At 42.4% G+C, this 24,338-nt stretch overlaps 2 protein-coding genes across 2 annotated transcripts in view; one reads left to right on the plus strand and one right to left on the minus strand.

The window, feature by feature from the left end:
* ripor3 (RIPOR family member 3) overlaps window positions 1-14,680 on the plus strand; it is a 74,665-nt gene extending 59,985 nt beyond the window's left edge. The window contains exons 14-23 of the mRNA XM_066664783.1: window positions 179-598; window positions 1,500-1,645; window positions 2,986-3,172; window positions 4,307-4,436; window positions 8,323-8,484; window positions 9,052-9,207; window positions 10,365-10,567; window positions 12,472-12,555; window positions 13,372-13,462; window positions 13,694-14,680. Of these exons, the coding sequence (XP_066520880.1) occupies window positions 179-598; window positions 1,500-1,645; window positions 2,986-3,172; window positions 4,307-4,436; window positions 8,323-8,484; window positions 9,052-9,207; window positions 10,365-10,567; window positions 12,472-12,555; window positions 13,372-13,462; window positions 13,694-13,794 (1,680 nt within the window). The 3' untranslated portion in view covers window positions 13,795-14,680. The remainder of the gene's footprint in view (window positions 1-178; window positions 599-1,499; window positions 1,646-2,985; window positions 3,173-4,306; window positions 4,437-8,322; window positions 8,485-9,051; window positions 9,208-10,364; window positions 10,568-12,471; window positions 12,556-13,371; window positions 13,463-13,693) is intronic.
* Window positions 14,681-17,466: 2,786 nt separating this feature from the next.
* blcap (bladder cancer associated protein) lies at window positions 17,467-23,941 on the minus strand. The gene is made up of 2 exons (XM_066664868.1): window positions 23,795-23,941; window positions 17,467-19,728 (listed from the first exon to the last, which is right to left on the minus strand). Exon 2 carries the CDS (start codon window positions 19,615-19,617, stop codon window positions 19,354-19,356), a length of 264 nt encoding a protein of 87 aa, XP_066520965.1. The 5' UTR covers window positions 19,618-19,728; window positions 23,795-23,941; the 3' UTR covers window positions 17,467-19,353.
* Between the last annotated feature and the right edge of the window lie 397 nt (window positions 23,942-24,338).

Here is a 24,338-nt window from a genome sequence, read left to right on the forward strand (position 1 = left end):
CTCTAGGAGTGATAGCCCATGGGCTGAGCACCAGAAAATGTTCCTTATTTTCAATCCCAGTTTTAACAGGTGTCATGTGTGACAGGGGAAGTGGTCATGATTAATTTCTATGTATATTAATAAATAATGAAAATAACAAATAATAATAAATTACTGTGAAACATCACTTTCCTACCAGGGGGAAGAGAGTGGAGAATGGCCTTCAGAGCCCAGCTCCCCGAGTCCAGGGGTCAGCAAGAAAGACTCAATATTCCTCTTCCAGCGCTACAGCACTCCTGACATCCTCCAACAAAACAAGGAGATCTCCACCAGCCTGGAGGAAAGAGAGGAAGGAGAAATAACAGAGGCTGAAGAATTAATAGAGCCAGAGGAGGAGCAGGAGGAGGTAGAAAAAGAGGAGGAGAGGGAAAATGAGACAGAGAAGGAGAAGCCTCAAATTCAGACTGGAATGATCAGGAATTCCCAAAGGAAAGCAGCTGCTATGAAGGTCAGCATGGCGCTAACAGAGCTAGACGCGAAGCTGGAGGAGATTAGCTGTGCTGAGGCCGAGTTAAAACGTCTGGATTTACAAACACAGCAACTCAGGCAGGTCCTGAAGGTGAGACCACTGATCAAAATAATAATAATAATAATAATAATTAATGATAATTTATGCAACATAATTTATAATATTAGTATTAGAGCAGCACTGTGGTGCTCTGGGGCCCCCTTATGGAGGTTGCAGTTTGTGGTGATTACGGCTGTCGATCGATGACAACAGGTTTACTTTTTCCAGTGGAAAGGTCATCACAGTCTACCTTTAAAATTTGTTTCAGGGGTGGAAATAATATGGTTGTGGAAGGGGCTGTTACAATGCCAGTTTTCATTTATTTTCGTCTCATTTCTTTGGTCACTTTTCATGGAAGTTTCAGTGTTCATCAGTGAGTGTGGACTGATTTGGGAAAAGGCTGATTTAAGTTCTTTAAATGAGGCACAATCTACCAAAGGGCACGTCACTCTCTGTGCTTCAGTTTAAAAGAATAGGAGTATTTTAGTCAACTCTGCATGTCCAAAAATGACACTAGAGGGCCCTAACTATGTCGTAATATGATGCTGGGGGCTCCTGACCAAGCGGCTACATTTGGGAATGAGAATGTGTTGCCTTTTTTATTTCTTCCATTTTGTTTAATTTGATCAATTTGCAAACATCTTTCCTGTCATTAGTTTCGTTTTTCTGGACGAATTATAAATCAGGCTTCTAAGTAACCATCAGTGAGTGTGGACTGATATTTGGACTAAATTCTATTTATGTGGGAAAAAGCTGATTCACATTACCAAAGTGCGCAGGGCGATCGATGCATTGGGCACTGCTCTAAAGACTAAAGTGGATGTGTATGAGAAGGATAGTAAGATGGGGCACCACACTGCCTTGCTGTTTTGTGCCCAGATGGAATCAAATCAGCAGTTATGGGTGGCCCTTGGAGGAGGGGAATATTCTGCCATTTGTTTTTTCCCCACAGAGGGACATCTTTCCACTGCAGACCTCCTCCACTGAGACTCTAGCTGTAGAAGAAGAAGAAGTGCTGGGCAGTTTTGACTTCTTGTCGACAGACTTCAGCGCGGATGACATTTCCTGCATGGGCAGCATCAGGCTCAGGGACACCAGGTGGGTCAGCAACAGACCACTGTAGATCTGTGTCATTCTGTAGTGGGTGTCATGCCCTTATAATGAGTTCTGGGTCTAGAGGAGAATGCAACCTACCCAGATCTGTCACATCAGCCCACACACGGCCACACAAGGGATTTAGAAGCTCACCCTCTCATATAGTGCATGTGCCAGTGCTAGGTATAACATCACTGCTGTGATTTCTTCACTATTTTCAGAAGGTTAAATCTTCATATGTAAATATTGCCAGAGAGAGAGAGAGGTGGGTGGGGGGGGGGTGTTAAAGTTAAGATAGTTTAATTAAACCCAGGATTTTGTCTCATGTCCAAAAGGGTCAGGGCTTCAAACTAATCAAGAAACCTTAGTCAGAAAGAGACAGGCTTTTGACCAATTAATCTGACCAAAAAATGCTTGTAACCAACCAGGCCCAACCTTCTAACCAAGCAGACCCAACCTTCTAACCAACCAGACCCAACCTTCTATCCAACCAGGCCCAATCTTCTAACCAATCAGGCCTAACCTTCTATCCAACCAGGCCCAACAATGCAGTTAGGAGTATGAGTGGCTTTGTTAGTGTGCAGTGAAATCCAAAGCTATGGCGCCCCTTAGTGGCCTGAAATACAGGTGCTGTTTAGCTTTCTTCCTCAGAGCTTCAGCACTGAGAACTCTGTGTTTGTGTGTGTGATGGAAGATTGTTTACTGAAATGATTCATAATCAATAGAGATATTTTTAATCAGCAATGACCATGCATGCTTGTGTACATCAAAATTGTTTTATTCCTAATTCTCTGTGTGAGACAGCAGACGTATGTTTGTGTGTGTGTGTGTTTCAAATAACATATCGACACCTTCCGTTCAATCAACTCCCTTTGTCTCCAGACCACAGAGGGGAGATCAATTGAGACCAAATGGGCAGAGGGGTATGCACAGGGCACGTCTGGAAAGGTGTTAGAAATACAGGAGGGAGTGGAAAACAAATGGTGGGAAACTCTGAGTTTTGGGAACAGGATACATTGAAAGATGATTGAAATGTAAAAGAGCGAACAGATGGTGAACTTCAAAGGGCTTTCCAGGTATAAAAGACGCTAATCAAGAAACGGTCAGTAGAGAGGTGAAAAACAGTGTTGCGCGCAGCACCCTCTCTCATGTTAATAAATTGCTGTTTTATTTGATGCCGACTCAGAGACTCAGCTTTCTTATATCTATCATAATTTTCTACCACAGTGTGTGTGCGTGCGTGTGTGTGTGTGTGTGTGTGTGTGTGCATGTGTGTGTGAACACCCTCTTAAACATCTGCAAATGTCTGAGTTTCACACTAATCACACTGTCCCTTGTTTCAGGACGGATTTGTTGAAGGAAAACAATGTGAAAACTCGAGGGATCATGGCTCAGGACTCAGGGGGTCAGGAAACTGGACACAGGACACAAACCGTGGAGAGTGAGAACAGGAGTCCACTCAGCACTGGGGACTTTACGCTGGACCAGGCTCTGGAGACCCACCTCAACATCTGCACTGCACTATTAAGGGTGAGAAACATCCTCACCACCTCATAAACACTTCACTAATCCAGGAAATTGCTGGGGTCTGGAATGTTGTGACTCTGTGGTTAGCTGCTAGTGAGCAATGAGGGTGAAAACTGTAGTGAGGCGTGAAACCCAAAGTTACTGGCCTGAGCTCCACTCCTCCAGAAAATCCACTTTCACTGCTCCGTATTCGACTTGTCGTTGAACTTACCGTATTTTCCGCACTATAAGGCGCACCTAAAAAACTCAAATTATCTCAAAAGCCGACAGTGCGCCTTATAATCCGGTGCGCCTTATATATGGACCAATATTGAGCCACAACAGGTCTCGCAACTACGGTAAGCAGCCGCCTACTTCATTTTCTTCCGCGCGCGGTGCATGCTGGATATATATCGGTATATATATTTCATTTCCATTTGTTTTTTATGTAAAGACCCCAAAATGGCTCCTATTAAGAGACACGCATATGACGCAGAGTTTAAACTCAAGGCGATCAGTCACGCAGAAGAACACGGGAATAGAGCAGCAGCAAGAGAATTTAACATTAACGAATCTGACACCGAAGAAGAAGAATTCCAGGGATTCGTGGATGAGGAATAACTTAGTAAAGTGAGCATTACGTGTTTATTTTGTGTGTTGTGTGATTTTAACGTTTGAGCAACGTTGAGTTATTGATATATTGTTATCGCTTTGCACTATTTCGAGTGTTACTATATTGTGATTATTATTATTATTGAATCGAGGAGAAGTTCCCCTCCCCCCACTATGTGGGGTATATTAACATTGCACTACATGTTTTACCTTAAACTACACTGGGTTGTAATCTATTAATAAAGTTGAACTGACCTATCTGACTGTTTTGTTGACATTCCCTTTAGCGCAGCTCCATCTAATTGATGCATAACGTAACCCCCAGCCTCTACTGTAGCGTCTATTGTATGCGCCTTATAATCCGGTGCGCCTTATATATGGACAAAGTTTTAAAATAGGTCATTCAATGAAGGTGCACCTTATAATCCGGTGCGCCTTATAGTGCGGAAAATACGGTAGTAACCTCGAGCTCATGTGCAGCTCTTCTAGAGCATCTGTATTGATCTGGTTGAAATGTCATGTCGTATTTTTCGTGTCCTCTTTCAGGCTCTGAGAATCTCGGATTCAGAGCTGGTACGGCGAGATCTTCTGGATGAGATTTCACGTCAGACTGAGGTTCTGGAGATGATCGACGCGCTGACACAGCAGAAGGCTGACGACTTCTCGACAACGGAATGTGAGTCTCAGGACATTCACAGAACTGAACAATTGGATGATGTCCTAGCTAAGATATGGGTCTGTCCCAAAACCTAGTGAGCTCCCTAAATAGGCAGTGACTCCATAGGCAGCTGTTTAAGTCAACAGCGTCCTGACAGATTTCTGTCCTGATGAGGTGGATGATTGAGACGCTGTAGTTAGAGAGTGATCACGGCAGTGCCATAGATTCTGCTCTTCCTGTTTTTAATTGGAATTTTAATTATTTCTGTTCTGGAAGAAGAGCAAAATAGATGGGAGTGTGCTTGCGGTGCAGCATGGGATTGCCTTCATCACTGAAGAATGCTTCAATTTTGCACTAAAATTCAGCCAGATTAAGGTGCCTCAGTAGGCAGCATATTTAAAGTGTCTAGAAAGTGGGACAGCCTACATGTCGGGAGTTTGCCCAACTATGACGTTAATGCTCTCTATGTCGACAGCTCAAGGTCTTGAGATGTCTATCTATGTCTCAGATATGGTCCTCACTGTCTTGTGAGTAAATGCTGTGTGGTCTCTAAATTAAGATGCTCAGGCGCCGGTGTGAAAACAGAGGGGGGTAAAGTGCGGAGAGGAGAGAAGAGGAAGGAGAGTGTGGGGTGGGGGTGGGGGGGTTCATTAAAAGCCTGTGTTTCGGGGGGCGCTGTGCTGCGTGGGCAGTGTGTATAAACCTCACCTTTTATTTGAAAAACCCTTTTCCCTGTTGAGCATTTGCACTTTAGTGATATTCTAACATTTCCACCTCAACCGAGGTGGGTGTTTTTTTAAATTTGGCCTTTTTTCCATTCAGTTTTATGAACATTTTCAAAAACTCAGTGGATGCAAAACCCTCTACTGTATGTGAGGAATGTGGTGTGTTCTCTCTGTGTCTGTGTGGCTTCCGTCTACAATCCAAACACACCTGAGTGACTGCACTGACTGTGTGACTGTGTGAAAGTGTCTACAGATATGACTGTGTGAGTAACTGGGTGAATGTGTGAAACTGTCCACAAGTGTGTGAGTGACTGGGTGAATATGTGAATGTGTCTACAGGTGTGTGAGTGTGTGAGTGACTGGGTGAATATGTGAATGTGTCTACAGGTGTGATGACTGGGTGAGTGTGTGAGCGACTGGGTGAATATGTGAATGTGTCCACAGATGTGTGAGTGACTGGGTGAGTGTGTGAGTGACTGGGTGAGTGTGTGATGCTCTCTCTAGGGTTTGTTCCTACCTTGCGCCCAATGGTTCTGTATAGACTCTGGAACTACTGCGACCCTGACTAAAATTAAGTGGTTACAATGTATGTTACAATGTGGTTACAAAAAATGTATGAATAAATGATTAATTGGCCACTGGCCACATAGATGCACTCTTTAGTTTCAGACTGTAGTTTATTTTTTGCTCTGCATACTTGGTTATTTACGTCAGTGTCACTGCAGCGCTGAGAAAGATCCACCACCATATCACACCTGCTCTGTGGGGGTCCTGAGCGCTGAAGAACAGGGGGAAAGGGGGGTAATGAAGTATGCAGAGCAACAAATGGACTACAGTCTGTAACTGTAGAACTACAAAGTGCTCCTGTGTGGTCAGCAACAGCATTAAAGTCAGTGGACTTCAGTGTTACAAAGACCACACAATAAACTCACTCAGAGCAGTATTTACAGACACCGAACTGAGTGCAGCTCAGAATAGACACATCGTGAATAAACTGGGAAACTCAAAGCCATCATCAAATCTCAGATGAATATCATATTTCACTCACTGTGGCGTATTAATGCGAGGACAGTCATGGTCATGAAACCAAGGACTTTCAGGAGAAATTCAGGATCACATGGTGACGACTTCATGAAAATGTTATTTCTTATTTTTAGAGAAGACTCAGTTTGCCTTTGACATATTTACTGGGATCAGACGTTAGAAATAAACTTTGTCATACATTTAAAGGAGCAGTCAGTTGAATTTACCACCAACAATGCCAAAGGAATTATTCATTATTACAGCAAATTAAAAAAAAAATTTAAAAAATAAGGGAACCACAATGGAAAGGAAAATTCCAAAATGTGTCCTCTGTGGAGTGTTGGGGGTGGTTCTGGAACCCCCAGTGTTTTCCCAGGGGGAGTCGTGAGAGTGGTTCTAATAGACATTGGATCAGAGGCAGATGGACGTGTAATTTGATGCCACAACACATAATTAATTCTTGTGCAGACTTCATTAAACTCACTGTCTCCACCTGTGTCTCCAGCTGACAGACATAAGACTTTGCTATTATTGACTTATTAATATTGACTTATTTTTGCTGTTACAGTTACATTACTTAAGGTGGAACTGACTAAATTCAGGAGAGCGCTAACTGCATGAAAGTAAACACAGAGCGAAAGTGCTACAAAACTAAATAGGTCAAGTTACACATGAATTTCTGTGGGAATTCAAACAGTGAAAATGTGTTCTCCCTGTGTCTGCGTGGGTTTCCTCCGGGTGACTGTCTGTGAGGAGTGTTGTGTGTTCTCCCTGTGTCTGCGTGGGTTTCCTCCGGGTGACTGTCTGTGAGGAGTGTTGTGTGTTCTCCCTGTGTCTGCGTGGGTTTCCTCTGGGTGACTGTCTGTGAGGAGTGTGGTGTGTTCTCCCTGTGTCTGCGTGGGTTTCCTCCGGGTGCTCCGATTTCCTCCCACGCTCCAAAAACACACGTTGGTAGGTGGATTGGAGACTCAAAAGTGTCCATAGGTGTGAGTGTGTGAGTGAATGTGTGAGTGTGTGTCGGACTAGCGCCCCCTCCAGGGTGTTTTCCCGCCTTGCGCCCAGTGAGTTCATTACATTACAGATAATGAATGAGTTGAGTCCATCTTTTCTCCAGTCTTTCTGTAAGACTGCTCCACTGGCACAAAGACCTATGATGCCCACACTTTACAAGTCCTTCAAAAGCTCCTTAAATCCACTGAAAATAATCTAAAAACATTTTTAAAAATGGGTAGCTCTCACAGAGTTAACAGTCGTTTGAATCTGTCTCTTTGCTCCAACAGCAGTCCACGACTCCTTCGTATTTGCGTTGGTCCAAAAGGGATTTCTGTCATTTCAGTTGCTGTATGTAGTGATGACTTTGTCTAATAGAGTTGATGGGTACAAATTGTTTCCAAAGTCAATATGAACAATATAAAGGAAAGGAGAGCCACAAGAGAGAGAGAGAAGGAAAAGAAACAAACCCAAAACAATCAAGAAAAACCACATCTAAAGTTGAGCTGATTATAACCAAAGTGAACATACAGGGTCCTCAACAGCACGAGGCACGAAGCTTAGCACTTCAACTAAACCTGAACGCTCAGCTCGCTGCTGCCACTGAGTCATTTTAAACTCTTAATTCTTCACCAGCGCACAGTCTCACAGTGCTTTCTATTATTTTGACTATTATTATTAATTCTTTGACTATTTTTTAGTTATTACTTTCTGTTTTGCTCCTGATTGTCTTAGGTTTTTATGTTCCACTCTTATTTTTTCATTTTTTTTATTTCTTATTAGATTCTTTTTGAGTTTAACTTCTATATATCTATTATCTATTTATTTATTCTTTATTTTTGTCTCATTCTTGTTTTTGTTTTTTTGTCTTATTTAAATGTGATTTTTTCTTTTTTACCAGTTATTTAAGTTTTTATTAATCCCTATGTTACATGATTGGAAGACTTGACTGCAATGTAAACGAGGGTTTCCCTCAATGTATTTCCTAGTGAAAATAAGTAAAGGTGGATTGAGTGATCCACTACAGCCACATAGTGGAAGGAGTGGGAATTACAATGGGGTAACGCCACAGTGGTGCTGCCCACTGCTCCTCAAGACTGAGCTGTTTCATATAGAATTTAAGTACAGTGGGCCAAGGATGAGGATCTGATCTGTTTTACTCGCAGTGCTGTGTGGAGCACCGAAGCTGAGGAGTGTCCAGATCCTGTGGGAGGAGAGCTGTGAGGGCGACTCTTCCTTCTGCTGCTCCTCCAACTCGCTTCTCAGGACGCTGCGCAAACGCTTCATCCACAAAGTCAAAGCCAAGCTTCCGGGACAAGCCGATACAGGTGTGTAGACTCCTTTGTGCATTTAGATTAAGCCTGGTTTGTATGTGCTAGGTCTCACTCACGCTCTCTTTAAAACACACACATTTTGTCAATTATAATCACTCGAATCCGCTAATTTTAGGTTCAGCCGTCATGGACACAAGTGTATAATCAATAAAGACAAGCACTGACCAGTCTAAAGTCACCACGTTCAATGCCAAGTGCAGGCAAGAGGGGTATAAAGGCCCCCAGCTCAGGGCTGTGGTGCGCTGCAACAGTTCTCTCGATTGATGGAGCTCCGTCCAACACATTTAAAATCAGCTGTGGATTGGATTGTGTTTGTGTTCAAGATCTAATCGTCCAAAATCAGCCCCTGACTTCACTGATGTATATGTGGCTGACTGCCACCAAATCCTCACAGCAGTGTTCCCCTACGACTAATGTAAAGCCTTCCCTGACGAGTAGAACTGGATGAGCATGTGTCCACGAACCTCTGTAGTGCACTGAGTAATCGCAGGAGCTAACAGCTAGAAGTGTGGACACTCTCAGGGGTTTGTGTGTTTAATAAGTGTGTGTTTTCTCCCGCAGTGTTTACTGAGCTGCTGCGGCAGATGCAGTGCTGCTCTATGGTCCCTTTAGTGCTGTGTTGGCCCGACAGAGTGAGTGTGTTTCAGCTTCAGGTTTACATCAAACGCTGGAAGCTCACAGACTTCGGGGAACACATCTCTCACCTCTCCAGAGAAGGTACAGCGACACCGGGCTTCACTATGGAGCCACACAGGGATTTAAAGTGGAGTAGAGGACTTTGTAGGAATTAAGTTAGTGCAGGGGTGCCCACATGTTTCATGATTTGTAGCTTGAGGTGTAAGGCCTATTATGTGATTTTATTGTATTTATAAAATCGTCCCACGTCTGGTGGGTTTTTGTTTTTATACTTTTGTCTGCACTAAAATCTCGGGAAGAATACAGAATACAGTAGAATTCATTCATTCATTCATTATCTGTAACCCTTATCCAGTTCAGTTAACTCCTCATAGACAGTCACCCGGAGGAAACCCACGCAGACACAGGGAGAACACACCACACTCCTCACAGACAGTCACCTGGAGGAATCCCACGCAGACACAGGGAGAACACACCACACTCCTCACAGACAGTCACCTGGAGGAATCCCACGCAGACACAGGGAGAACACACCACACTCCTCACAGTCAGCTGGAGCAGTCCCTGGAGATCCCTGGAGCTGTGTGATTGCGACACCTACCTGCTGCACCACTGTGCCGCCCCAGTAGAATTCATTCATTCATTCATTCATTATCTGTAACCGCTTATCCAATTCAGGGTCGCGGTGGGTCCCTGTGAAAGTGAGGAAGTTTGATTCCCCGGCGAAATATAATGTTTATTAAATTGAGGTGAATTTGGTCAGCCCTGAATTAGTGAAGTAGTCCCACCCCTACATTCAAAGCCTCGCCCCTTAAACACAGGAACACCACGTCACAGAGAGAGAGAGGGAGGGGCACAACGCCTCGCCTTCAAACACCATCTACTTACCTCATGTCTCACACACATTCAAGAACACCTACTGCAAGGTCCACTCTGCTTTGCCCTCTTTTTGTTGGAAGCCTTCTCTACCTCCATCTTTCTTTTCTTTGTTTAGTAGTGGCTCATGCCTCTCTGCCTCCAGGAGCACGTCTCTGCATGGGTGCAGAGTGATGTAGGAGACAGGCATGTCCTGTGGCCTTTATAAGAAAGGAAACTTGTATTTATGTCATCAGAGCATTCGATTTACTGATGCTAGAGGGATGTAAAATATCTTTAAAATACAACAAAATCAAGACAAATCACCTACTTCAGTTTTAAAGGAACTTTAATTTAATTTTTCTTCTCTTTGTGTGACTCAGTGTATTTTGGGTCCTGTCTGGAAAGTCCTAAGAGAAGGCGGGCCCTAAAGAAGCTGAGGGGGCGGAGCATCTCAGAGCTGCAGCCAATGGGGCGAACCCTTTGGCTCCTGGCTTCATTACTGACAGACGGCAATCACAAAGTTTCAGGAACAGCCATGTCCTGCGTCTGCAGAGCATCGGGATTCAAATCCTTCAGGACTAAGGTGAGGAATAGTCATCAATATTAAATACAAACAATATGAAATCATAAAACAAACATGCAACCGGCCAGATTTGGTTTCGGTCTAACCAGGCAGATGAGTTGTAATCAACTTCTGAGTATTCCTGCTGATCTGGCGTGAATTAAAGCAGATGTATTATGAAAGACTCACTTGTAAAAGAGCACTGAGTTAAAATGGAGAAAACGACAACGGAGAAGAAAGAGAAACGAGCAAAAACGGCTAAAAATCAGTGCCCAGCGGCATAAAACACCATAGGTTTTTCACTTAAATGAAGATTTTCCTTTAGCGAAGAGAAGCACTTAAGTTTGTTGCATAAAACCCTCAGATGTTTCACTGAACTAAGGGAGAACAGATTTACTCCAGTGACTGAGGTTTTGTTGCAGTAAATTTCCACTGTTTCCATAACAACGACAATAACGCAGCAAACATGCGGAAAGCCCGTGTTCTGACGAGTTGTGCTGCCTTGTCAAAATGTGCTCCTCTGCAGCTCTGCGCAAGCTCAGACCCAAACATCTTAATGTTTTCTGGTGTTTTACTTTGATAAACAATCTTAGTTTACTTTTATTATTTGTTTACTGTAATTATTTAATTTGCTTATAACGTCTTTAGGGGGATTTGGGTTGTGTATATTTCCTGTTTATATTTCTGTAGGCAGCCTTTTCTGATACACTACATTTATCTGATCAGAGTATCTCACCTACTGTTTTAGTTAAGCATCTGTACGTATAAAAGTACACCATGACAGCACTGCTTTTTTAAACCTCTTGTGGGCGGCACGGTGGTCTGGTGGTGAGCACCTTCACCTCTCAGCACTGGGATCTTGAGCTCAGGTCCCATCTGGGTGGAGTTTCCAAGTTCTCCCCGTGTCTGCGAGCCTCCGGTTCCTCCCACAGTCCACAAAATAAATAATAATAATAATTGTAAAGCGTCCATGGGTATCTAGAAAGGCGCTATATATGTGTAAGTGTGACGATAAAACTCGGGACGGAAACTTGACTACTTTATATATATTTTATATATAATCTACAGACACTGGAAGCCTGTGCTAGCATTTCTCCTGCGGTGTTGCTCTCAGTGTGTGAAGAGTGGGAGAAGAGGGTTGCATTGACAATCCAACACAATGTGCAACACTTAGAACACATTTTATAAGTGGCCAGAAACTTGTAAATAACTCATGAAAGAATAACATTACGTTAAAACCAAGCACACCATTGTTTTTTTTGTGAAATTCCCAATAAGTTTGATGTGTCACATGACCCTCTTTCCATTGAAAAAACAAAAGTTGGATCCAAAATGGCCGACTTCAAAATGGCCACCATGGTCACCACCCATCTTGAAAAGTTTCCCCCCTCCCATATACTAATGTGCCACAAACAGGAAGTTAATATCACCAACCATTCCCATTTTATTAAGGTGTATCCATATAAATGGCCCACCCTGTAGATCAGCACAGACAGTTGTGGACATGGAAAACTTCTCCCACCACTGACTGGAAACTCTGGGTCTAGAGAATTTTCTCGAAAAACTTTCCTAGGTTCACAATCATCTTCAAAAACCTCAAAAAAACGCAACTGTGTTCTCCGTCTTCTTAGCGTTAAGGTGAGGGTTTGCGTCCCTTAAATAACTCTAAGGAAACTGACAGTTAAGGAACTGTATGCAACACTTAGATGTTCCCTTATTGAGTGATCTCTTAAAAACAGTTAAGGGGTGACGATAGTTCCCCTTAAGAAAGCCCTTAGGTACCACTTTAGGTGTTTTTTCTGCAACACACCTTAAAGGGAAATGTTAAGCTGTTTTATGCCACAGGGCACTGGAGTGTGTTCCTCTTTCTCTGAATCTAACCTTTGCAGTTTTTCTTACTCACTGATAGTTGATGTATTTTACAGGCTGTGGCGTACTACACCTGGCTCCTGAGAGAACGAGACACTCTGCTGCAGAGGAGGGCTTGTCTGGCACTGAAATGTTTAAAGGTATTGTCTGGTGACTTTTCAAAACTCTATATTTACTTTTAGTATTTACAGCATTCAGCAGATGCTCTTATCCAGAGCAACTCACAAAAGTGCTCAGTGTTCAAGGTCGTTCAAAAAGGTTAGAGTCCAAACTCCCCCCAGTGAAAGTTCATTCCGAGGACTCAGAAGAGTCTTGACGCTGGTCCTCCATGCTTCTTGGCGGACGGAGGGTCGAGTCGAGCTGTACTTGAAGCTCAAAGGGCTGTAGTACTATAAAAGTACTACAAAGTGTGAACTATAAAGTGGAAACGTGTCATTAGTGAACTCAGGCACACGTTGGGTGACTAGTTCTGGACGCCCAATCATCTTAAAGGTGTCGGATGGTTCTCCATCACTCACAATTAAACTACACAACAGCTCAATGCTAGATGGCTTAATTCTCCTGTGGCTCATGCTTGGCACCTGAAGGTTTAAAAACTTTGGACATTAGCTGGCTGATACACTTATTATCAACAAGCTTTAATTAATATTTGTGAGGCATCCGTGGCATTTCTGTGGCATAGGGCTGTTCCTAATGTTTGCAGAGGACAGTACATTAACGCTGTGTGGTCTCTGACTTTTGCTCAGTGCTGTGTGTGTACAGTAATCTACACACACTCTAAATTCAGACCCCGGGGTGGAGCTGGTGTGAGAACAGAGCGGGCCTAAAGCGTGGAGAGGAGAGATGAGGAACTACAGTCCAGAGTCTCTCCACATCTGGATTATCCTGAGATTAGTCAAGATTAGGGCTGATACAGCACAGTGATCAGAGATTAAAGTTGTAATCTGTCTTCCCAGGCGTCGGAAAGTGCAGAGCAGGTGGCTGAACTGTGGCGCTCCACAGACGAAGATCTGAGGAATGCTGCCAGGGAGACTGTGCTTTCATTCGGTAATTATACACACCTCTTTCTCACCTTTAAACTTGCGATAACTACTTCGTAATATATCAGTGCTGACACCTGGTGGCCTGGTTATACCTTACATGAGATTCTGTAGTAAACTGATGCCACAGCTGTCCATAACCTGACCATAAGAGATCATAATGTTCCTCTGTCTGTCAGTGCAGCTGCACCCGCGCTGTTTATTTTAAATCTCAAATTTACCGTCTTCTTTTCCACAGGTAAAAAAGGACATGCAGCTTTTCAGCGAATGGATCGAATCTGCAGTGAGCTACAGGAGGAGATTTATAAAAACCTAGACACGGAAATTACCATCTTTTAGAAAACATAGAACTTAACAAGTTGTTAAACCCCTTTAGGAACGAATACAAGGACCCACAGTGCCACTGATACAAAGCACTGCTCACCTGAAGCAGCAACAACTATTTGAGTGCTGAAAATACTGCCCCCTAATGGATTTTTTCAACCTGCTATATATGAGTGTGTGAGTTTAATGTCAGGTCCATGAGGTACTTCAGATTGAAAGAAACTAATAAGAAACCATTTCTATGTGAGAAAGGAAACAAAACATCGAAGCTGATTTATATGAAATTGTTTATAGTCGGGTGGAAGTGAGCTGGAAGACACAGGTTCATTGAATAATTGTCTCGCAACCATCAGATAACTCTCCCTGGGAAATGGAACGCGGCACACCCCACGTGTTCAGTGCTCTTCCAATCGTATTCCCTGTATATTCCATACAATCCGGAGAGGTGGCCAACTCCCTACAAATACCCAGTTCACAGTCTACTTTAAAGTGTATTCTGTGCAGGCTTCATCCTAGTCATGCTCCTGTAAGGTCTGGAGCCTGCCCAGATATTTATGGGGGTGCAAGGCAGGGACCCACCCAGGACAGAGAGCCAGTCCACAGCAAGAGACATTTCAAAAGGCTATTCAGGAAATATAATCAATTCACGAAAAACGAAATCTTTACATTCCACTTCTGAGACAACACTGCTTTCAGAGACTAATCACATTTTATAAAGTTCATGTTTTTGTATGAAACCTTTTGGAAATGTAATATTTATGAAAAGTGTATTCTATATTTCAGTTATAAAAGTGTAAACATGGAATATATTGCCAATAAATGTAAATAACGTGTAACAAGAATAAAGACTGTGCCGTGTGATGTTCCAATGTTAAATGTAGCTTTTACATATTTAAATAAACCAGGAAACATAAGCAGTTTTTACTAAAACAATAAAGAAATAAAATATATGATGAGAATATATCTTTCAGAGTGATTTTACTGATCCTCCACATGCTGCAGTGTGTGAGCTGTAAACAGTGTTGGAGTGTGATCTGGTGTGAAGTAGTTGATTGAAGAGAAATCTCTCCAGCGGTGGTCAATGGAACCACACATCTCTCCCGTCTTCAACACCCCCCCTCCCTCCTCATCTCAGGAGATTTATATGGAATGATGACAATAATGATTTTGGAGAACAAAAGGCATCTCAGAAGTTCCTTAACCTCCACCAGGACAGGGTTTAAACATCACCTCCTTCTCCAAGCTACGGTCAGATATCAGCCGTGTTGTCTCCCCCCCCATTTAATGCAAAGAACTTTTAATGGGCGACGTCTGGCTCCATTCACCTCCACTGTGAACGTGATGAATGTGAAGGAGAAAAACAATCAAGACTAACAAATGATAGAACAAAAGCTCCTGTTTCACTTTTGTCCGTGTGAAGCTTGGGACACGAAGGACGACTGAGTGGACAGTCTCCCAAGCCTCACACGTCCAAAATTGGTAGACATCAGGGCATTAATAAGGTGTGTGTTCCCCTCTACTACAGATTCTAGTCCTCTGCAAAGATTTTCCACTAGCTGTAGTGGAACACTGCTGTGAGGATTTGATGGCCACCACAGATGACACCCATGGAGCAGTTTGGGGCTAGGTGCCTTGCTCAAAGGCAATTCAGCCGTGGACGTTGAGGGTTGATACAGTGCTGTTTTTTGCATTAAACTGCTGACCATTCTGTCCCAAGCCTGTCACTCTAGAGCACAGCTGCCCCCTCTGTATCTCCATAGGCCACACATTGGCATTGGGCTTGAGACCGTTAACACTTTAACAACTAAAAATATGGAAACAACATGATTTTTTTGTTTTTTAACATTGTTCCTCGTAAATTCCAAGTGTGTCCAGCACTGACCTTCAGTGCTTATGTAAACAAGGCTCACAAAAATAATCTGTAATTTAACAACAAAAATTACACTAAAAATTCAGATTTCTACAAAATCTTATAAATCAGCAAACATTGTCCAACGGATTAACATCAGTGTCACTCCCACACATTTTTCCCAATACCCCCATACTCCAGGGTGTGAGCTGTAAACGAGGCCTGGCACTTCACTGACTTATCGTACAACATACGGAAATTCCCTCAGTGACTCCCACTGCGTGTTTGTTTACATCACAATAAACGTCACCAGTATTTTAGCTGCTCCCTCTGCTCTGTTCCCTCGTCTGTCATTCTGGAGCCGTTATGTTGATATGTTTATTTATTTATTTAGCATATTTAAACGTTTTTTTATATTCCAGTTTCAATGTCTGATTATTCTTATCTAAATATAATCTTTCTTAAAAATCATTGCTGTTAAATGAGTGTAGTTGCATTATTATGCTGTTGTTATTTATAAATAATATTGTTTTAAAATAAACATTGTTTATCACAATTATTTCTGGGAAAATATATATCCATCAATAAATGGCAATAGTGACAGTAAACACTGTACTGGATAGTGTTGTTGGGGTTAATGTACAACACAGAATTTCTCAAACAGGCTCATAGTGTCTCCGGTGTCGACCCGAGGAGGATGGGTTCCCCGTATGAGTCTTGGTTCCTTCCAAGGTTTCTTCCTTGGGTGCTGAGGGAGTTTTTCCTTGCCACTGTTGCCCCTGGCTTGCTCATAGGAGACTTGGACCCGGATCTCTGTAAAGCTTTGTGACAACTTCTTGTTGTGAAAAGCGCTATATAAATAAAATTTGATTGATTGATTGAGCTAACTTAGAATTAAAACTCTCTTTTGCATGCTTTTGTATTTCCACTTGGGTTTCTACAGCAAATATAACCACTCAAGTGCAAAAAAAAAAACAAATATCCATCTGTTTTCTGTGACTCAGTTAAAAGAGTTTGGTGTCAGGAACGATATGCTTCTACGAGCCGTTCGAATGGCTCCCTTATTGTGACTTCACACTAGGGGAATTTGCATAGATCAACCCTGGTAATCGTGAAGGTGTCTGTGCAAGCGGAGCCGGACCGCCCTGTACGCTCACTACGAATGTCGTGTACGGTCCCGCAAGTCAGGAAGAGTTAGTGTATAATCAGAAGCTAAAGAGAAACTATCCTTCAGAAAAAAAACACTCCACGAGACAGAGCTGTGGAACAGCAGTGAGGTAAACCTGCAACTATTCTTCTCCAGGTTGGATTGTTAATAAATAACAGTCTATGTACATAGCCGAGTGAATATATTCAAAGGTGGCGTGTACTGCGCAGCTGCTCTCCACGACCTTTGTGGCCTTGCAGTGCCGGTGTCATGAACCAAACTTTGAAGTTGAAAAGTGAACATATACTGATGTTTTTATACGGTCTAGTACTCGTTTAAATTTCCCCAGACAAAACAATACAGTCTAAAATTTGCATAGTTTTCATAGCACTTTAAAAAAAATGATTTAGTTATTACCGTAGTGTGGTAAACCGGCTTTATAGAAGAGCCTTGCGTGAAGTAGTGGATTCTGGAGAAACTTGTGAACCAGGTGTGTTCATGTTTACACACTACACACCCACAATTTAGCTTCCTCTCCACTGCCATCAGTGATCTCCACCCATCAACAGCTAAAAACCCTTTTCAAATTGAGTATGATTTTTAACACAGTACAACTTTCACACCAAGTCCAACATGGTTTTGTCTCAGCTCTGAAATCAAGGGAAGACACTGGGAGAAGAAGAAATGGATTTATTGGTAGGAACAATATCATTTATCATTTAACTGTAAACACTGCTGTAAGCACACACTGAATCCGCCTCAGTCTCCAGAACCACAGGGGGGTTCAGCAGAGTTTCTGAAGCTCACTGAGGGAGTGTGAGGCTCTGCTTCTGCGTGATCATCTTCTCAGTGAAAGGGATTGTATTTTCTTTAACCACCACAGTTTAGTTCACAGGGAGTTGGTCCTAAGGTTTCGTTAGGAAACGATGCTACCAACAGGACGGGCTGCTCAACTGCCACCATCCTGCTCATATGTTTGGTCAGGTACGCATCCGTCAAACGCAGAAAGCAGAACAGGTTCTTATTCAGAATCTGACGTGGCGTCACAGTTTGTCAGTTTTGGACAGTTTTTTGTGATGGACACCTTTAATACACTTATGTTTGTTTTCAAAACTTGACGTGCGATTTTTCGTGCATAAAAATCAGATTTGGTGTGAAATGGCTTTAAGACCACTGCCAGAACAAAACCCTGAATTACCATTTTTTGTCACGTTATTTTTATATAATGTGAAAATGCCACGCCTCCAATACATGGAGTCAAACATTTCAAATTGAACTGACCAATAGAAAGTATTCAATAAAAAAGAAGAAATATATTATTATTTCATATAACGACATTCCAGAAGCAGACATCTGGTTCCTTTGGTTCTGAAAGATTTTGTTTACAGTTTAACCATTTATTTGTGAAGAATCTGCATGGCTTAACAGTGGCGTGTGTAAGATTTAGTGGCATCTAGTTGTAGATTTCTGAACAGCTGAGTGCCCCTCCCTCAATTTCCAAACTGCTTCAACCTTAAAACAAGAAAAGTCATTCTCTAGAGCCAGTGTTTGGTTCTGGTTTCTTAGAGAATATAAATGTGTCTCTAACACTGATTTGTGGCAGATCAGCCAGTTCACTGAAGCCCAAAGTTGAGGACTGTCCAGTAGGAATCTCCCTCAGCTCTGTTCCTATTAGACAGGCTTGATTTTGGCCTATATGCATGTGGCTAAATTGAGAAATCCTTCTTCGTAATACACCCCTGTGCTGTCAGGACAAACTCAGACAAACTTGGCCCCGCTCATTAAAAATCCAACAGAAAAGTGCATAAAATCTCTCAAAACATAAAAAATTTGTGCATTGCTCTGAGAGAGACAGCAAGAGAGAGAAAGTAGTGGTGGAAAGTGGCTTCAAGAGAAAGATCTTAAGGTGAGGCATTTGTCTTTGTACAAATCTAAAAACACCGGCACTACATCAAATCACAGTCCACCGCAGTCTGACCCAAAGAGAAGCTGATTTCACAGGGTGATGTGATTTTGCTCATGATGAACTTTATTGAATTAAAAGTTGCAACAGCATTTAAACAAACTGAGCTGCGTGAGCCATGTTTAATTTCAAACACCCTCCAGTGAGCTGCTCAATTTGGACATTCACCATCAAAAGATATAGTCCCCTTAGACCATTAGGGTTCAAAACTGATCGTCTACACATGGAGAGAGACGGAACACACAGACAACTCTTACAGATGCTCGTGTCTCACGCCATTATCGTCTACCATTTGGAACCGTCCAGAAATTAAAATCGAAAAGTTGTGCAGAATGAAGACAAAAAAAAACAAAAAAAACAGGAGAGCGATCCCTAGAAGCGACCCATGCAAGTTTTCTCAGATCCCGAGAACACCCAGAGCGAGAGAGGGCGAGGTTTTTGAAGAGTCTGTGAGAAATCAGAGCAGGACTGTGAGAGAGAAGACTGCCTCACACTTCCCAGCGCGTCCCTTTCACGTTCTTCCACAGTCTAGAGCACAGATGTGTCCAGGGTGTGTGTGAGGACCATCGGGGAGGACTTTTGGGAGGTTCTGTTTGCAGGATCCGGCAGCCGCCTCTAGGTGCCCACAATGCTGGGGTCGTGTGCGGAGTCTGGCAGTGGAGAGTCGTGGCAGTGATACAGAAAGCAGTTCCCCCAGCAGCTGTAGCAGATGAGAAACAAAGCCGCCAGGAAAACTAAGGCACAGATGGTGCACGGCTTCCTCTCCAGCAGGAAGCTGAGCAGGTAGAAGCCCATAAACATGGAGTGGTTGAACCACAGGGCCGGGTTCAGGGGTTTGGGGATGAGGAGGACAGGGAGTAACCACTGGAGGCAGTACATTGTCTCTGCTGGGGCTTGGGAGGTTGCCAGGTAGAGGATTTGATCAGAAAACAATGGAGACCACTGGTGGCGCTCAGTGGGATCAAACAGGGCACAAATATCAAGTCAGACCTTAAAGAAGAAGAGAGAAATCACAAATAATTCATTAATTAAAAATGATCAATAAATAATTCAAGTAGTAATTAACCTAACGTCATTTACAGCAGAGGTGGAAAACAGCTGGGGATGGCGTGTTTAACGCACGTCCAGAACCTAGATACATTCTCAAGCGAAATTCTGAAAGTCCTGGGAGTCTCTACTCTTCTTGGAAGACTTTACACCAGATGTGAGGATCTGATGGCATTCAGCCACTAAACATCATTGAGGTCAGGTGTTGATGGTGGATGAATAGTTCTGGATCACAAACACCACTCCAACTCATCCCAAAGAGACTGGGCCGACTCATCCCATCCACTGCTCCTCACCCCAATAGTGTAGGGTTTGTCCTGCTTTGGCCCACAGTAGCACTGAGTGACCAGCTGCTTCAGAGTGTTTGCATCCTATGGCCTTAATATTTTACACATTTTAAAAGAGATTACACTGCGGAGCCCCTAAGGTGACATGGTGGGTTTATTTAGCAAGTTGTGGCCACTATATATTATTTTGAGGCCACAAAATAGCATTCTTAGATCATGAAATTATGTATTGAGTCCATGAAATAGTATTTTGAGGCCACAAAATAGTAAATTGAGGCCATGAAATGACTGCGCACCCTGACAAAACGTGTACAAACCAACCTTGTCTTCCACCATTTTTGCTGTTTGTGACCTTAGGGGCTCCATATTACACATTTTAAAGCAGGGATTTCTATGATTTTCACACTGATTTTAGCCCTGATTGAGTCCAGCCTTGTGGAATCTTCTCAAAACATTGGTTTAGTCAGCATCAAGGACAGTTGAGCCTCTGTAAAACGCAAGTTCAAAACACAACCCCACACCCTTTTGTACATTTCACATTCACAGATATGTCCTTTTCTCTGTACCTAGGGCCTTACGAAATCCATTCCATGTTTTTTCAACTTTTTTCCTTTTTATGGATTTATTTTTTCAGCTTCCTGATTTGTACGGCTGCATACTTTCTGCTTTTAAGAAATAACTACAACTAAAACATTAAAATGGCACAACCGTATTTATTGAAACTGACTACCAATAGCAAACAAACAACTTATTTTTACCGAACTTGTCAAGTACATGCCGCCAATCGTGGTCTACGGCATTACTAGACCTTGGGGACCATTGAGGGTCAAACCCAGCTGATGGTTTGCTGACCCTAATATGGCCAGTGTTCGACCCAGAGGCCTGCAGCCGACTGCGGCATCGCCTCCTAACCGAAGACGCAGACAGCAGTCTGCGAACATAAACAGAAGTGGGAAAAGTGGTATACCAGACTCAGCTCATGCTACTATGGCTAACAGCAACAGCGCATGACTCAGAACTAAGGGTGGAGGAGTGTGTGTTTGTAACAAATGTGTCCAGGGTTGTTTGTTGTTGTTGTTGTTGTTTTAGAAAATGTTGACATTTTGTGCATTACCATCTTTAAATCTGAATTCTGTTTTCCGTTATTCTGTCCATGTTCTCCGCACTGCAGAAACTACAGGGCCCTATGAATCCTTAGGGGAAAACTACAGGGAAACCAACGTATATATATACACTGTATATTTTATGTAATAACTGTATTGTATCCAAGTCTCTGAGTAGCAGAAGGGTTCACGCGAGTTCGTGCAAGACCCATGTTTTCAGCCCCTACAGAAATCAGTCTCCCAGGTCTTTAGAGCAGAGGTCTTCAAATCCAGACCTTGGACTTGATCCGGGTCGAAATGACCAGCTGGTAGAACACTATAACTGAACATTCAGATAGGTCAGCAGTTGCAGCTTGACCTCAAATAAAGACAGTGGTGGACAGTTGATGCCAAACGATGGATCGATAATGGGTTACGAGACCACAACCCATGGACAGTGTCACACAAGTCTGCCTTTTCAAGAGCCTGGCCTGGAGCCTGGATCCATGTCCCGGATTTGAAAACCTGGGCTTTAGTGTGTCTTTGGAACATTAAAATGTTGTGTAGTGAACCCAAGGCTTCAAAACAAAAGACTGCAACAGAACATCTGATTCTGGTTCATGTGCTCACAGTGTCTGTTCACATTACTGAGGAAAATCACAACAAACCAGAGACAATCAACTAGTTCAGTGAGTCCAGGTATGAACGGATCCAGTCTAAGCCCGTTCAAGTTTAGAAGCCCCCGGTTTAAAGTGTTTATTAGCATTTTGTAGCTCCACTAGGGACATTTCATAATATTTCTATGATTAGTCCTAGGACGTGAGCCCAACGATTATCCTTTCATACAAAATCCACTTTTACCCATGAAAATTGTGAACGGCCCTTAGATGTCTTGAGCTTTTTGCAAAATATTTACAGGGTTGGTTTCCCAGAGAGGGATTAAAGTTATTCCTGGACTGTATCTTGCTTTCAGTGGAAAATCACAATTCAAAATGCTCTGTAGTCCAGGACTAGGCTTAATCCTTGTCTGGGAAACCAGCCTATAGTGTTTAAAGTGGGATTTAGCCAGATAACTTAGACCCAATAGCAAGCCTGTCCAAACAGAACGGTTTTGAAGGACTAATGGTCGTCTCTCAGCTTTCAGATTAAGTTACCTGGCTTAACGAGATAATCTACTGCTTGAAACATCCTTATAGATGTAATCCCACAAAGTAGAATTTCTCAGTGCAGTTGGACATCTAAATCTCAAAGTCAAGGATTTCCAAGGGTTATTGTTGAGGGACATATTTATGTGTCAACCCTCAGATCTGGGCTCGAGTTAACAGGCTTAACGAGCAACCCTACCATTGGAAACACTCTTCCGAGGTTAATCCACAAACTAGATTAGTTAGATACTTTAACCCCAATGTCAAACTTGCCCAACAGTAAAGGAGCTGAAGGGCAATGCTTTTGATAAATCCTCATTTGTGGGATTAAGTTAACTAGCTAAATAAGAAACCTTACTTTTTGAAATAGCCTTCATGTCCTGTAGATGACTTCACATTGCCTGGTCATTGCTGTCTGTCCCCAGTTGTGTTGCTGCTCATTTTAAATTGAACAGAGTGTAAACATGTTGCATCTGATGATAAACTTGCGTGAAGGACTTAAACCAGTTAATCAGCTGTGTACTTTTCCTAGCCATGAGCCCATGGTCTGAACAGCTGTACTCTCGCAACGACTGTGTGTATTTTAAGAATTTGTGCAGGGTGTCCGGCTATTATTAGCTATTTTGGCCTTGCATTTTGGCTGGCTTGGAAATATTTAACCTTTATGTAAATGTTAACTTAATGTTATATTTAATAACTGAGCTTCAACACAAGCACTAGGTGAATATCAACATAGAAATCATAAATTATACAGTAATACAATCAGCCTTAATAAAGAGTAAATATTTGTAGGCCGAACCGGGCTTTTTGTACGCGTTAGAATATCATTTTCCCCCTTAAATCGAACGGGAGACTCCAAATAAACAAGCACCATGTTGAAATAAAGCCTGATTATTTTAACAATTATTATTTCAGCTTATTCCCGGAAGAATATGACCCCAATACATGAACACGGACTAAAATAAATATTATTAAACAATAAATATCATCAATAAGTACCAAGCTTAAGTAGGGCTCCACCTTAAAAGACGTGGATTTGGTGAGTAATTATTGTGCAATTGTATCTCGAAATTATGACTAATTTAGCTACTAAACTTGTGACTGTGTCTCGTGAAAACCTCATTTTCTCAAAAATGATGAACAAATATGTTTCGAAATGTAAACAGGAGTTTAAATAAACACTAATAAAACAATAAACAGCAATATTTTCCACTGAAAATTGAGATTGAGGTATGCTTCTCATTGGAATTCTCCGTGCCACCTTAAATGGTGCAGCAGTTACAGACTGGCGCCCGAGGTGGCGGAATGTAACTGCTGCGCCATTTAAGGTGGTACGGAGAATTCAAACGAAAAGCCCCGTCTAACTTTACTATCGTTAGCACACACAAAGCCTATAGCTGATGTTAAACTACAGCGATGGATACCATTTTTAAACAAGGACAAAACCCAGGTATTAAACCCTAAAATACATTAAAAGCAAATAAAAACAGCAGACCTGTCATTCTTCTCCAATCTCCCTCACAAACACAGACTCCATTACTGCTCTCTTCTGCTTGCGTACATTTAGCCAGCGCTAAGGACCACACGCTCTTTGGTGTCCCAAATGATCCCAATATGCCCTTTCTAGTGCACTTGGTGAGTTGTGAAATTTGGGCATACACCCCAACAGTGCGCCCTATATCCTCCAAGGACAATGACTGAAAGGCTCGCAAAAGACAAAGACGCATAAAAGGCTCTTGATCCACTGTTTAGGGACAGGACACAACAGTTTCTCCGTGTATATATAGAGCACTATGTAGGGACAAAGGAGCCAAATTGGAACACAATCATTCTCTTTGCTCTGTTTACTATAGAAGACCGTTTCACGCCAGAGAAAAATATTTAAAATGCTATTATAACGTTCTTTTCTGTTAATATGTGAAAATGTGGACATATTATTACTTGTTTTTTAAAAACCCTTTCTGAAAGATCCCGAAATCTCAAGATAACGACCCACTACATCATTTTAAGAAATAATAATTTAGTACCTTGAAACAATG

The sequence above is a fragment of the Hoplias malabaricus genome, chromosome 3, assembly GCF_029633855.1.
Source record: "Hoplias malabaricus isolate fHopMal1 chromosome 3, fHopMal1.hap1, whole genome shotgun sequence".
Taxonomy (NCBI): Eukaryota; Metazoa; Chordata; class Actinopteri; order Characiformes; family Erythrinidae; genus Hoplias; species Hoplias malabaricus.